This window comes from Leucoraja erinacea, chromosome 1, assembly GCF_028641065.1.
Source record: "Leucoraja erinacea ecotype New England chromosome 1, Leri_hhj_1, whole genome shotgun sequence".
NCBI lineage: Eukaryota > Metazoa > Chordata > Chondrichthyes > Rajiformes > Rajidae > Leucoraja > Leucoraja erinaceus.
In genome coordinates, this window is record NC_073377.1 from 66,254,237 (window position 1) to 66,268,634 (window position 14,398).

The following is a 14,398-nucleotide window of genomic DNA, read 5'->3' on the forward strand; positions in this document are numbered from 1 at the left end:
GTTTACAGGAGGTGAAAGCACAGTCTAACATTGGAGCAAAGGAAATGAATGGTGTGAAGTGGTCAGCTCTGGGGACGAGTGCGGAAATCCTGGAGAGTCAGAGTGAGGGAGTAGGATAGAGGTAGAGAGCGACAAGGGTATGGAGTGATGGGAGTCATGTGTAGGTCACACTCAGCCGTTCATCATCAAGCAACTATCCTGCTTACCAGAGCTCCTCTCTTTGTGAATGCCTCTCCCTTGACAATGACAATGCCATTTTCTACCAGGGCTGGCCAGGTGTGATAAACCACCAGGGGAGCAGTGAAGTCAGAGTCGTAACTGCGGCGATACCTGGAAAGGAGGGGAGGGAAAATTGTTAATCCAGAGGCATGATAATAGTTGCAGGAAGAACAGCACCAAGCATGAATATAAACCTCAGACTATTTTCAAACTGGATTTTACCTTGCACTAAAAGCTATTCCCGTTATCACATATCTGTACCTTGTGGATGGCTTGGTTGTAAGCATGTATTGTCTTTCCCCCGACTGGTTAGCGTGCAGCAAATGCTTTTCCCTGTACTTTGCTACACATGACAAGAAACTAAACTAAAGCTTAGTGCACCAGTACTCAGTGTGGAATTCAGGAGAAGCGTCTTTGTTCAATCATTTTCATTTTGACATTGCTAGGTTTCAACGAGGCATAGGTGTAGCAAGAGTCCATTTCGAAGTATATGGACATAAGATGAGGTTATTACAACTCAACCGGTTCAAGCTGAGTGACCTATTCCTGTTGCCACCACAAGTGGGCACTTAAGAGCAACTCAATAAACACACGAAGAAGAAAGGAATGGGAGAATGTGCTGACAGGGTGAGACAAAAAAAGACTGCGTGGGTAGAGATTCCTATGGAGCACAAACACTGGTGTAGACAGATGGCCTGACAGAAACAGGCCGAGTGTTCAGTACAGAAACAGGCCATAATATAAATGGGTTTCCAAAGCACGCCTCAGCAAATCAATGTCAGAGTTTAGTTTAGTTCGTTTTTTTGTAGTTTAAAGATGCAGCACGGAAACAGGCCGCCCACAGACTCTGCACCAACCAGCCATCCCCCTACACCAACAGTATCCTACACACTAGGGGACAATTTAAAATTTATAGAAGCCAATTAACCTACAAACATGTACGTCTTTGGAATGTGGGAGGAGACCAGAGCACCCGGAGAAAACCCACGCAGTCACTGGGAGAATGTACAAACTCTGCGCAGACAAACACCTGGAGTCGGGATTGAACCCGGGTCCCTGGTGCTGTAAGGCAGCAACTCTACCGCTGCACCACCGCGCTGAGTTGTGGCAGCCTTGAGATTTGCTGACCGTTGCTTTTTGACTCTGTTAATTTTGTGCACTACTAGCCGGATCTAGTTTTAATTATACACTTGGCTGTCATTGTATGCTGGTGATTGTGGGGATAAATACTGCAATTTGGAAATATGTTACTAAGAAACCTATAAGCAACCTTGAAAATAAAGTTGATAATAAGTTGGTGGCACGGTGGGTGGCGCAGCGGTCGAGTTGCAACCGTACAACACCAACATCATTAAACTCTTGACTACTGGATGAGCAGAAATGGCCTCACTGAACATTGATGATCATTGCCAGTTGTCCCCGAGTATCCTATTCCTCCCTCTCATCAGCATCTGCCCCAACTGACCCTGGCACTTTATTCCCTCGACATCTCCTTTGATCCAAACAAAGCTCTGGACAGAGATGTGTGGTGCATCCGTCACCATGCCCGTCACAAACCAGCACCACTGCGTCGCTAATGAATGAATGAATGGATCTGGTCCGCTCACCTACCCCATTAATACTGCCATTTGCTGGAGAAACCTTCATATATGCCTTTGACACTGCTAGACCTGGTAGTATCATTAAATCTCATAAAACACCCACTCATTCTACTGTCCAGAAATTTGGAAAGCAACATTTCGGATGATCCAATGTCTGAACTCACATCAAGTCTCCCTCACTCACCACATGTTAACCTATAATGGCTCCAAGTGAATTATTGTCTCTGTTTCCAAACTATACTTTTCAAATAGTCTTAGCCCTTTCGAACATCTTCACCCATCTCTAGTAGCCACCAAGTAGTCACAGGAGTGGAAGGCAACCTCATCTCCATTACACAGCTACATCTCTTCACCAGATAAAAGCTGTCCAGGGTCCAAACTCCCCAGAGGAGCATGGGTGAAGCTCAGCAGACTTCGTACTGGAGTTGGGCGTTTCAATGCCAGCATGTGGAGATGGGGACTCCACCAGAGCCCAGCCTGTGAATGCGGAGCAGAACAGAGAGGCAACCAGGTCATCTCTGGGTGCCCGCTCTACCACCCACCAAATGGAGCTCAGGGCCTGGCAGACATTGACACAGAGACAACAACCTGGCTGCTCAACACCCGGCTTGAGATCTAACTATTCCTTTGGTTTGCGTTTCATTCGCAAGAAGAAGAAAACCATCTCTAGTACAAACAATAACCATCTTTCTACTAAATCTGAACACTTCATCACTGTTTTTAATGGATCCATGACTGGTCTGGTTTTCAACTCTTATCACGAAGTTAAAGTATCCTTTTCCCAACCTCGCCACAGTAACTCTCGACTCCTTCATGGTACTTCTTATACTCTACTTCTGAACAAGTATTTAGAGTCATAAGGTCATACCGGGTAGAAACAGGCCCTTCCGCCCAACTTGCCCACACGCCCATCTACACAGGCCCCACCTGGATTTTTCTATTCAACAATGCACCCCAACAGCTGCCTTTGGATGTTTTGCTATGTTACAGATGCTTCATAAATGCAGTTTGTTGTTGTGATACAATTGAAGGCACTCTTACTTATTCTCATTGAAGAGTTCACCATCGGCAGTGAAGGCGATGTCAAGGGGGGGATCCAGTGTCTGCATGGCAAAGGCTACGCGACAAATTTCACGGATAAAACTGCTGATCAATATAAAGTCAACTTCGATTGGGATGGAGATCTTTGGATGAACGCTAATGCTACGGATCACATCCTGTTGAAACACAAGTTGCTCGTTTTAATGACCGATTCTGCAGCAAAATATGTCCGATCCGCCAGAAAAGTCCCATAAATCACCTGACAAATCAATCGCCCCTGATATCACATCGTCATCCGATCACAGATCAGTCAGAGACATTGGCTAATATGTAATTTTAGAAATGTTGAGAGCATGCTGCTAGAGAAAGGACATTCACTATTTCAAAGAGGAGTTAAAATTGAAAACTTTACTTAACAAGTTAAAATAGAGTGCATGCCCCAATACCTAAATGTTATTCAGGACAAGGAAAGAATCTTAGTTTAATGTTGGTAAACTGCCAGCATTTAGTCCTGACTATGATTATCATAAAACAATGCTAATGTGGTTTTATAAATGGTGACAATGAAGTGTGCATGTGGTTATATTGTATTTTCATGTTATACATTAAAAACCCTCGCTCTGATTCTAATCTCACTACAATGTATGGGAGAGGATAGTTATGCAAGATGGTGAGTTTATTATTTAAATATGGGGAACAAGCATCTCTTTTATTATGGCAGCAAATGTTGGGGCCAAGTGTATCACCATGTGGAGCTGGGAGCCCAATTAAAATGGAAGAGGTACCCCAGACAATATAATGCAGATGGGAACTGTGTTCCATTTGTCCCTCCTACAGCACTCCATCTTGCTCAGGAGAAGCAATAATTCCTACCACCAGCAAATTAGAGCATGTTATTCCATGTAGCATCAGGTGCTGGTCACTCCTGGAGCAATGTTTTATATTGGAGTATCAATGTAGCACCAGGGATCTGACCCAGGTATTGAATATACCTGTTCTCTTCGGGCATCCATTCTGTAACGTTGTGTCGAATCACACCCACTGACAATCTGACAGCAGACATTCCATCAAGACCTTGTTCAAGCTCCAATCACCTTCCCAACCACATTTTCAAGATGAATTTCCTATTCCAGGAGCTACAAACGTGTGACTGGCCAGTAACCCTGACACCTCAGGGATCAATTTTGAACAGCGGGACATAGCATGGACAAAGCACACCTTTAGTGGACCGTTAATGGCATCAGTTTCTGGTCCACTAAACGTTGCTATCACCAGTTTTATTTTTAGAGATACAACGTGGAAACAGGCCCTTCAGCCCATCGAGTCCACACCGACATGTACACTAGTTCTATCCTACACACTAGGGACAATTTACAGAAGCCAATTGGCCTACAAACCTGTACATCTTTGGAATGTGGGAGGAGAGCAGAGAACCCAGAGGAAACTCGTGCGGTCACAGGGAGAACGTACAAACTCCGTACTGACAGCACCCGTAGACAGGATTGAATCTAGGTCTCTGGCGCTGTAAGACAGCAACTCTGCTGCTGGTGCCAATGCGTCGCCCGTGGTATTGTATGCAAATGGATAATGCATCCAATACGTTAATCTCGCTTTTCTAATGGGCCAATTAACATCTTTTAAAATACTGAAGTCATTGTGTACAACACAAAATGCTGGAGTAACTCGGTGGGTCAACATCTCTGGAGGACATGGGTAGGTGATGTTTTGTATCAGGACTCTTCTTCAGAAGGATTGTGGGGGTGGGGGGGCAGAGAAAGCTGGAAGAGAGGTAGGGGTGGGACAAATCAATGGTTGTGCATGCACATTTAATGTACACAAAAGAACTATTACTTCCATCCTAGTTTTTTCTCATTAATCATTTTAACGTTTTTATTGCGCTGGTGTGAGAAGATCAGCTTTGCAGGCACAGGTGGGTGCGTCTGCAAATCCTGAAGAGGTTTTAATCTGCACAAATTCTAATATTATATTAAACATAAATTGAGTGCAAAAGGTTCAGAAATACTGAGAGCTTTCTCCAGTTCCAGTATATTGTTGGCATAAATGATTCAGCTAAACTAATTTGTCTCACTCAAAAAATGGTGCACATATAATTAATGGAATCAGCAGCAAAAACTGGAACCTACGGTAACATTGACACGTGCTTCATGGATACATACATTAATGCTAGACTGGACGTCATAGAGGTCCAGGTTGCGAATGATGTAATCAATCACAGTGTCATCCAGCGACTCTGGCCCACGATGCGAAGGCGATAATGTTTTCCGTACTCGGAGTTTGAACTGTCGGAATGCCATTTTCGCAGCTTGGAATGCCTCCTAAATTCAGAAGCAATCAGATTAGACACAATTATTACAGTGCTATGCGAACCGGAGCAAGTCATTTCATTTTGTTTACATGTTTGCCTTAACAGACATTGATTGGAGTTTAAACAAGCAGCTCATTCACTTCTGTGCTTCTCTCTCGGGTTAGAAAGCACCATCCTCATAAGAAGGGGAGTGGTCAAAACGAAAACAGAGAATGGAGGAAATACTCACAGGTCAGGCTGTATCTGCAGGAAGGGCAACAGTTGTCGTTTCAGGTTGGAGGCCCTTCGTCAGCACTACAAAGAAGCCTGTAAAGCTGTTGGGAGAATAGGGTCTGCACCAACACACTGAAGAAGACCAACATCATCCAGTTCCCAGAGCAGCCTACTTGCTTTGCACTTATTGACCCTGCTAAACTCCTTCCACTATCACACTAGCTGCAGTGAGCACCATCTACAAAATACAGGCAACCCCATCAGCACCTCCCAAATCCACAGCCTCCACCTCCAAGGATAATGGTAACAGGGTACATGGGAACCCCTCCAAACTGCATACACACAGTCTTGGAAATACGTCACCCGGGTTTCCACTGTCGCTGGGTCTAAACCTTGGCATTTCCCACTGACCAGCAATATGTTCAAGACATTGGTACTGCGATAAGGCAAACACAGCAACTGATATAACCATATAACCAATAACACTACAGCAAAAACAGGACAATCTCGGCCCTACAAGTCCGATAAATAGGAAGTCCCACCTGCCTGCAAAACCATGCCATGGCCTTCTCATGCCAATGCATCCAATTTTTTTTCTAGAAATAAATGCTGGCAAAACAAAGTCTAGATAAATAGGTATAAGTATAAAAATCTTGCATTTGAGCGAGTTAAAGGAGAGAAAGTTATCTTTGTAACACAGCCAACAACATTTTAAAAAAAAAAAAACGTTCATTTTCTGCATATTCTTTCTGTGGTCGGCCTTCGCAGCATACACGCAATCTTTAAAAAATACAGAGAAAAGGAAATCTGCAATTTAATTTTGTTTCCCACTTCAATTGGTTTGGTAGGAGAGCCCCTCCCGTCTCAAAAATATACACATCAGAAAAGGACTGTAACGATTCTGTACATAAACTCCTGTTCAAAAAAACAGATACTCCAAGAGGAAACAAGAGCGAACATGGGGAGAAGAGAAACATTGAGCAGCAAGACATACCTGTCTTCTGCCAGTTGGAGAAAATAGTTTGTTCATTAATTTGGTTGTGATTGATCATTTAACTTTCATACCACAATCGCATGTTCCCTTGATTGAAAGGCTGTGCTCAAAAGGCCTCCTTAGATCAACCGACACCTCCGCAACAAGCGAGTTCCACTTACATTGAACATAGAACAGTACAGCACAAGAACAGGCCCTTCACCACGCAATGGCCATGCCGAACAAGAGGCCGAGACCATAATTCATCTCCTGCACATAACCCATATCCCTCCATATCCATATGCCTATCCAAAAGTCCTTTAAGTGCCACTAATCCATCTGCCTCAACCACCTCTCATAATTTTATATACTTTGATCAGGTCTTCCTGCAACCTTCAGCATTCCAGAGAAAACAATCCAAATGTGCCCAACTGCTCCCTGCACCTAATACCACTTACACACCCACGACAAGAAGCTGCCTCGATCCCATCCCCAAACTTGCTCACAAATTATTTGGGACATATCTTGAGAGCGTGTCTTAAGGACATTAGGCAGTGTAAACCAGTATTCCTGTTCACTGTATATTAAAGCAGATCTCGGGATGTACTCAATATGTTTAGTTTCGAGATACAGCATGGAAACAGGACCTTCGGCAGTTCGGCCCACACCATCCAGAGATCACCCCTACACTAGTTCTATCCTATACACTAGAGACAATTTACAGAAGCCAATTAACCTACAAAACAAACATTTTTGAATGTGGGAGGAAACCAGAGCACCTGGGGAAAACCCACGTGTTCACAGGTAGAACGTACAAATTCCATACAAATAACACCCGTAGTCAGGATCGAACCCAGGTCTCTGGCACTGTAAGGCAGCAATTCCACCTCTGTGCCACTGCACTAGAACAAAGAACTCACTGATTGAATACCCAAACTAGAGCGTCCGACCGTCAAGCAATTGTGGAAGTGATAAGGAGGGGGTGACTTTAAAAAAAAAATATATATATATATATATAGTAGACACAAATTCTCAGTTTCCAAACCCAAATATCAACACAGCTTGCAATTGTACACAGAGGGTGATGTGTCTATAGAACAAGCTGCCAGAGGAGATGGTTGAGGCATGTACTATAACAAATTCTGAAAGGCATTTGGATAGATACATGGATCGGAAAGGTTAAGAAGGAAATGGATCAAAGGCAGGCAGGTGGGGTTAGTTTAGATGGGGCATCTTGGTCAGCACGGGCAGATTGAGCCAATTTCCGGCTGTTTCCCTGCAGTCTGACTCTAAAGCTATATAATAAAACTCAGCAAAGATCACTTGCTAGGACTTCTAAGATTAAATAACACACCATAGCAATTATTATCGGATGTGCAGCTCTTTCCGCCAATTTAATTTCAGTACCATTCACCAATCAGTGTCTTAATCTGGAAAAATGTCAAGTGGATCAGGTTAGAAATCTACAAATTATGAACCCCTCTCGGGTTGGTCAAGGTTGAAACCTGCTGTGTGCTCTCATCACCATATTCCACCTCAACCCATTTGTTTGATGAGCAGTAAAACATGTTTTTAAGAGTTCATGTAATCAACATCTATTCTAGCTTCTAGTGAAAGGTAGTCGGGCAGAAATATTGACTGGTTTCTCTTTCCACAGATGCCACTCGACGGGCAGAGTCCTTCCAGCATCCCCGCAGTGCCACGCAACTTCTGCCTTAAAACAATCTCCACAACTATAAAATCTTCAAATGCTGGCTTAGATTCAGCAACAGTGGAAAGCAGTTTGGCACCACTTGAAAAGAATTACCAGTTGTAGCATGAAACAGATATCCTGTCACACTAGGATAGAGTTTTACTGTGCATGAGCCTCTGGGCACAAACTTAAAAGGCAGTGGGACAGACAGCTTTGAAGGTCACTATCAAGAGCTGGGCTTAGAAGGCAAGGATACAATGCCACAAGTTTGATAACTGAGCGCACGTGGAGAGGGTGTCGGTTTCCTCCTACATTTCAAAGACGTACAGACTTGTAGGTTAATTGGTTTGGTAACATTGTAAATCGTCCCTAGTGTGTAGGATTGTGTTAATTTGTGGGGATTGCTGGTCAGCGTGGACTCGATGGGCTGAAGGGCCTGTATCCGCGCTGTATCTCTAAACTACATTAAACCAAGGTTTGTAGGTTAATTGGTTTAGGTAAAATTGCAAACTGTCCCAAGTGTGTAGGATGGTGCTAGTGTACGGGGGTGATCACTGGTCAGAACGGACTCAGTGGCTGGGCCTGTTTCAGCGCTGTGTCTCTAAAGTCTAAAGGGACAACGTCTGGACACAAGCTCTGCCGAGGATTGCTCAGTACCTGCAGGGCTGGTCCAGGCAGCAAATACCCTTCTTCAGAACATCAGCAGTGAAATCCACCACACTCCCTCCACTGCATATTTGGTGTTCAAGGGATGTGCAGAGTTAACAGCCACATCATCTGCTGATTGCCCCAGTTGCAAGAACCGTTCCAGTACAGCGAGCATGCTGAGACTCTATTCCTTGGAGCGCAGGAGGATGAGGGGTGATCCTATTGAGGTGTATAAAATCATGAGAGGAATAGATCATGTGGATGCACAGTCTCTTGCCCAGAGCCAGTGAATAGAGGACCAGACAACATATGTTTTCGGTGAAGAGAAAAAGATTTAATAGGAATCTGAGGGGTAACTTTTCCACACATAGGGTGGTGGGACCATGGAACAAGCTGCCAGAGGAGATAGTTGCGGCAGGGACTATCCCAACATTTAAGAAACAGTTATAGACAGGTGCATGGAGAGGACAGGTTTGGAGGGATATAGATCAAAACATAGAAAATAGGTGCAGGAGTAGCCCATTCAATATGATCATGGCTGATCATCCAAAATCAGTACCCCGTTCCTGCTTTCTCCCCATATCCCTCGATTTCGTTAGCCCCAAGCTATATCTAAATCTCACTTGAAAACGTCCAGTGAATTGGCCTCCGCCGTCTTCTATGGCAGAGAATTCCACAGATACACAACTCTCTGGGTGAAAAAGTTTCTCCTCATCTCAGTCATAAATAGAATACTCCTTATTCTTAAATTGTGACCACCTGGTTCTGGACTCCCCCAACATCGGGAACATTTTCCCTGCATCTAGCCTATCCCTTAACAATTTTATATGTTTCTACAAGATCCCCTCATCCTAAATTCCCATGAATACAAGCCCAGTCAATCCATTCTTTTATCGTATGTCAGTCCCGCCATTCTTGGAATTAACCTGGTGAACCCATGCTGCAGACCCTCAATAGCAAGATTGTCCTTCCTCAAATTCCATGTCAATACCCTACCCCCAATACCATGTGCTTATTTTTGCACATTAATCTCATGTGTGGGACCTTGTCAAAGGTTTTTTTGGAAGTCCAGATACACCACATCCACTGCTCTCCCTTGTCCATTTTACTTGTTACATCCTCAAAGAATTCCAGAAGAATAGTCAAGCATTATTTCCCCATAAATCCATGCGGACTTTGACAGATCCCGTCACTGCTTTCCAAATGCACTGCTATTACATCTTTAATAACCGACTCCAGTATCTTCCTCACTACCGATGCCAGGCTAACTGGTCTATAATTCCCTGTTTTCTCTCTCCCTCCTTTCTTAAAAAGTGGAGTTGCATAGGCTACCCTCCAGACCACAGGAACTAATCCAGACTATAGAACATTAGAAAATGATCACCAATGCATCGACGATTTCTAGGGCCACCTCCTTGAGTACTCTGGTATGCAGACCATCAGGCCCTGGGAATTTATCTGCCTTCAGTCCCAACAGTTTACCTAACATCGTTTCCTGACTAATATGTATTCCCTTCAGTTCCACCCTCCCACTAGATCCTCGGTCCCCTAGTATTTCTGGGAGATCGGTTCTGTCTTCACTAAGGAAGACAGAACCAAAGTACTGATTAGCCATTTCTTCCCCCCCCCCCCCCCCCCCCCCCCCCCCCCCCATTATAAACTCACCTGTGTCTGACTGTAAGGGACCTACATTTGTCTTCACATATCTATATCTATAACTGGGACATGTTGGCCGATGTGGGCAAGTTGGGCCGAAGGGCCTGTTTCCACACTGTATCACCCTATGACTCAACATGAGCTGGCATAAACATAATGGGCAAAATCACCTCTTTCTCAACCACAAAGCTATCTGATAAATTAATTGCTGCCAAAAGTCACACATCAGCTGACACTGGTGGAGTCACTTTTGGTGCCGGCCCCACAGTAGAAGCATCCACGTCGCGGGGCTGGAAACTGGAAGTATCCTGAGCTAATTCTGCTACCAGCATCTATTGCGACGAGTGATGGCTCCCACTGATTATTGCCGGAAGCTTGCGTCCTTTTGTACAGGGTCTTGGTACAGAGACCACACCTGGAGTATTGCGTACAGTTTTGGTCTCCTAATCTGAGGAAAGACATTCTTGCCATAGAAGCAGTACAGAGAAGGTTCACCAGACTGATTCCTGGGATGTCAGGACTTTCATATGATGAAAGACTGGATAGACTTGGCTTGTACTCGCTAGAATTTAGAAGATTGAGGGGGGATCTTATAGAAACTTACAAAATTCTTAAGGGGTTGGACAGGCTAGATGCAGGAAGATTGTTCCCAATGTTGGGGAAGTCCAGAACAAGGGGTCACAGTTTAAGGATAAGGGGGAAATATTTTAGGACCGAGATGAGGAAAACATTTTTCACACAGAGAGTGGTGAATCTCTGGAATTCTCTGCCACAGAAGGTAGTTGAGGCCAGTTCATTGGCTATATTTAAGAGGGAGTTAGATGTGGCCCTTGTGGCTAAAGGGATCAGGGGGTATGGAGAGAAGGCAGGTACAGGATATCGAGTTGGATGATCAGCCATGATCATATTGAATGGCGGTGCAGGCTCAAGGGGCAGAATGGCCTACTCCTGCACCTATTTTCTATGTTTCTATGTTTTCAAGAAGGACAATGACAGCAAGATCAACATTTGTAACAAGATAGATGAAGGAAGAAGACTTTTGGTGCCTGCATAGCATGCAGCATCTATACAGTAATGCATGGCAGTCAGTGACAGCCTGGGCCTTGTGGTGGTGGGGGGGGGGGGGGGGGGGGGGGGGGGGGGGGGGGTGCTCCAGCTCTTCACCAAGAGATAATAAAGAGTAACTGAATGGGGAGTACCAATGATATCCTTGATGCAAAGTGGGATGGATGGCAAATGCAGTATTTGCAGCCTGGAAAAATCTGGGCTGCATCAATCATACAAGATAGCTGATAGCAATCCTATGCTTGCACTGCTCAGAGGTTGTGGTCATAGCTGAAGAGAGCAACATATCATTTTTAATGCAAACATACTTTTAGTTTAGAGATACAGCACAGGAATAGGTCCTTCAGTGCACCTTTGATCCACGCTGACCTTTGATCACCCATCAACACTAGCGCTATGTTATCCCACTGACACATCCAATTCCGACACACACACAGCAATTTTACAGAGGCCAATTAACCTACAAACCCGCCTGACTTTGGGATTTGGGAGTAATGTGGGAATCCACGCAGTCACAGGGAGAATGTGCAAACTCCACACAGACAGCACCGAGGTCAGGATCAAACCTGTGACTGTTGCTGTGGAGCAGTGGCTCTGTCAGCTGCGCCACTGTGCTGCATTGTTGCTTTCTGTGGTCCAAGTGGCAGAATTGCTTCCTGAACATGCTGGATGGTTGTCACTATCGGAAGACAATACATACCCTCCTAGGTAGACAAAATTCCTGGAGAAACTCAGCGGGTGAGGCAGCATCTATGGAGCGAAGGAATGGGCGATTCTTTCGCTCCATAGATGCTGCCTCGCCCACTGAGTTTCTCCAGCATTTTGTCTACCTTTGATTGTTCCAGCATCTGCAGTTCCTTCTTATACGTACCCTCCTCATCATTTCCAAGAGTCTCATGCCCATTCCCCCAGTCATGCACAATTATTGTATGGCACCCTAGTGACATATAGTCCTTGTCCGCTTCAACCAACTCCAGGAAGTACTAAATATTTGTAGTAAGTTTGTAATAGCACAAAGAAATGTAACCAGCAAGTAGAGGATAGTCCATATAAACGCAGGTGGGGAGAGCTCTTTTGCTGAGAGGTGGTTTAAGACAGGATCTTAGTCCAACCACTGAACTGCAGCAGCAGGCTGGATGTTACACCAGCGTTACATGTTGTCTGACATCACAAGCTGCCTACCCTGCACACTTCCAACAAGCTTACGACACACAACCACCACCACATTCAGCAAGATAGGCACAAAAATGCGGAGTAATTCAGTGGGTCTGGCAGCATCTCTGGAGAAAATAAAAGAAGGGTTCCGATCCAAAACATCACATATTTTTTCTCACCAGAGATTCCGTTTGACTTGCTCTTATTTTATGTCTATCTTTGGTATAAACCAGCATCTGCAGTTCCTTCCTAGACACCACATTCAGCTACTTTGTTTCCCAGACCATTGCGACCTCCATCAGCTCTTAGGCATCAAAAAAAGTCCTCAGCTGCCCTGAGCTCCCATCTTCTGGGGTCGAGAAAACATCACATTCACCAACTTTTACTCTACACAATAGGCAACAAACTATTCCTCCTGGATCATCTCTCACTAACTGAACATCTGTTCCTGATCACCAACCATGCACTGGTTCACTTGCGTTGTGGGATTGGGAAAAGGTGAACATTGGTTACAATAACAAGGCCCGATGCAGCAATAAGATGGTCTGCACTGCCATCCAGTGTCCATTTCATTGTAACTGCATGTCACCACACCTTAAAGAGGCCATGTCACTACAACAGACTGAGATCCAAACTTCACATTAGGAGCAATTTACAGAGGCTAATTAACCCACAAACCCACATGTCTGTGGGATGTGGAAGAAAACCAGAGCCATCGGAAAAAATCCACGCGACCACAGGGAGAATACAGACTCCACACAGACAGCACCAGAGGTTGGGATCAAACCTGGGTCTCTGGCACAGCGAGGCAGCAGCTCTATCAGCTGCACCACTGTGTCACCGCTCATGTTCTGCCTCAAATAGGAAAACATCAGCTAAACATACACTACCCACTGGGATAGATAATCTTAAAGATACAAAAACCTTTGCACACAGAAAACCTCTTCTCACCTTGGTTCAAAATGGGGTGGCTTTCTAATGCCTTTTTGTATTTGGTTGTAATTAGTGGAGGCAAGTCAGTACATCTTATTCTCCAGTTAGTGAAAATTGATGGGATTTTACAGAGTTCAGTCACTAATTGGACTTTAATCCAAAACACCTCCACATCTGCAGGGCCTTAGGGAAGTGCCTCCCCATACTGCACTGTATTGCTCTGCCATAATCTCTTTACTTACAGCTGTTGCAATGAATATTATTTGCTTCACCATCTCTAGATCATCAACGTAGCGTCTCAGGAGGTTCTGTGCATGCAGACGCTCATTGGCGTAAATGTCATTGAAGCGGGATATCAGTCGGGCCTGACGAGAGCCGTTAGTCAGTTTACCGTAAGTTGGAGAGAAACGGCTCACAGATGGGAAAGAGATCGGGGAGCAACGACCTGGGACCCTTCAAAACAAAAAGAACAATCATTACAATTCCTATAAATCACAATATTAAACACAGAGCAGTGTTTTGGATTAATAAAACTACCCGTTCCATTATAAAATACATTTCATTTTCTTGGCAGCTGCCAACTATCAAGGGGATGGGTGTGTGTGGGAGAAAAATAAACATTAGACAAGTTAAGTCATTCACTGCATTTAGTTACATATTTTGATTTGCCAACTCAAGAACTGGTGCAGATTTAAAATCCACTTTAGGATTGAGATCATATTGTTTCCATTTCCTCTGCTCTTTCTTGGGGAATAATTCGCCTGTGTGCAATGCAAAATAAAATTGCAAACTCCTCATAAAGAAGGGATTCATGGTTTCGCAAAAAAGGGCAGAAAGGAACATTTTCTCCCTTGAGAATTATTTGAGTCAGTGGG

General features: G+C 44.4%; 1 protein-coding gene across 1 annotated transcript in view; it reads right to left on the reverse strand.

Annotated features, from left to right (window-relative positions):
- spata18 (spermatogenesis associated 18) overlaps positions 1–14,398 on the reverse strand; it is a 57,167-nt gene that overhangs the window by 14,568 nt on the left and 28,201 nt on the right. The window contains exons 7-10 of the mRNA XM_055636382.1: positions 13,766–13,976; positions 5,039–5,197; positions 2,862–3,037; positions 207–330 (exon numbers count right to left, since the gene is read on the reverse strand). Of these exons, the coding sequence (XP_055492357.1) occupies positions 207–330; positions 2,862–3,037; positions 5,039–5,197; positions 13,766–13,976 (670 nt within the window). The remainder of the gene's footprint in view (positions 1–206; positions 331–2,861; positions 3,038–5,038; positions 5,198–13,765; positions 13,977–14,398) is intronic.